The sequence below is a fragment of the Chaetura pelagica genome, unplaced genomic scaffold (assembly GCF_000747805.2).
Source record: "Chaetura pelagica isolate M959 unplaced genomic scaffold, ChaPel_1.0 scaffold591, whole genome shotgun sequence".
NCBI classification, from domain to species: domain Eukaryota; kingdom Metazoa; phylum Chordata; class Aves; order Apodiformes; family Apodidae; genus Chaetura; species Chaetura pelagica.
Window position 1 is genome coordinate 65,069 of NW_009951959.1, and position 1,350 is coordinate 66,418.

Consider the following 1,350-nt stretch of genomic DNA (forward strand, 5'->3'; position numbering starts at 1 on the left):
CTGCAGCCCCCACAGCCGAGGGAACTGTGCACAATGACTGTCTCCAGGACACCAGGTGGCAGTGGGATTCCATCTCCACAGCCCCAATGGGTCTTTGTGCCCAGACATGTCCAGCCCGGCCAACCCAACCTGCCCAGGTGACAAAGATGATGGGGACATGTAGCTGCTTCCCGCTTTGCCATTATCCCCTGGGGGTGGGTCCCCTCCGTCCCTGGGGACACCTGCCCCTGGCCCTTGCCCCCCCTGGAGAGACTTCAGTCCTTAACATTCTTCCCAGCTTTAGCTAATTATTTCTTTTCTTTCTGTCTCCCAGAAAAACTCAAACAGCACAAAATCATCTTTGTGGTGGGTAAGTTGGTGTCCGGGTCCCTCTGCTGGTGGGGTCAAGGCCACAGCACATCCCTGTCCCCCCACACCTCCAGGGTTGGGGGCTGCCAGTGCCCAGGGCTGCAGATCTGGGGTTGGGGGCTGTGGGACCTCAACCCACCCCAGGTGCTGTGGGGTGGCTGTGGCTGCAGCCTTGCTTCTCAAGACTACGGTGAGTTGTGCTGGGACTGTGAAAGCACCTCTGGGTGGGCATGGGGTGGCAGCATCTGGGGTGACGTGACAATAAACGCTGGAGGGGGTGTGATGTCCTGGCTGCTGATGGGGTGGTGCTGTTGTCCTGGCCAAGTGCCTGCAGCCCATGCCACCCCCAAGGACCTGGCATCCCCCAGCCCACCCCAGAAGCAGTAATTCCCATCGCACTGGACCCTGGGGATCCTGGTGGGTCTGTGGTGTTGCTTCCAGGTCCCCCTGCAGCTCCTTACCTGTGGTTTGGGGCACGTGGGGCCCTCATGTGGCTTGCAGGTGGCCCCGGCTCAGGGAAGGGGACCCAGTGTGAGAAGATTGTGCAGAAATATGGCTACACCCACCTCTCCACGGGGGACCTGCTGCGGGCCGAGGTCAGCTCGGGCTCGGAGCGGGGCAAGAAGCTGCAGGCCATCATGGAGAAGGGCGAGCTGGTGCCCCTGGTGAGTCCCCGTGTGGCACAGTGGGGCGTGCAGGTAGGGGTGGCACAGGGGACATCACCAGATACCACGGTGATGATCAGCAGGTGGCCTGGGGGAAGTTGCAGCAGGGATTGGGGTGGCCGGGTGGGGAGCGTTTTGTCCCATGTCTGGCCTGCCTGGCAGCTCTGTCCCCTCCTTCCCAGGACACGGTGCTGGACATGCTGAGGGACGCCATGGTGGCCAAAGCAGACGTGTCCAAGGGCTTCCTCATCGATGGCTACCCCCGTGAGGTGAAGCAGGGAGAGGAGTTTGAGAAGAAGGAGAAGGCTGGTGTCGTGCTGTGCCATCCAGGCAGGTG

At 61.6% G+C, this 1,350-nt stretch overlaps 1 protein-coding gene across 1 annotated transcript in view; it reads left to right on the forward strand.

Moving 5' to 3' along the window:
- The window catches only part of AK1 (adenylate kinase 1), a 4,540-nt gene that overhangs the window by 2,257 nt on the left and 933 nt on the right, over positions 1 to 1,350 (forward strand). The window contains exons 3-4 of the mRNA XM_010000554.1: positions 850 to 1,013; positions 1,196 to 1,324. Coding sequence (XP_009998856.1) covers positions 850 to 1,013; positions 1,196 to 1,324 — 293 coding nt within the window. The remainder of the gene's footprint in view (positions 1 to 849; positions 1,014 to 1,195; positions 1,325 to 1,350) is intronic.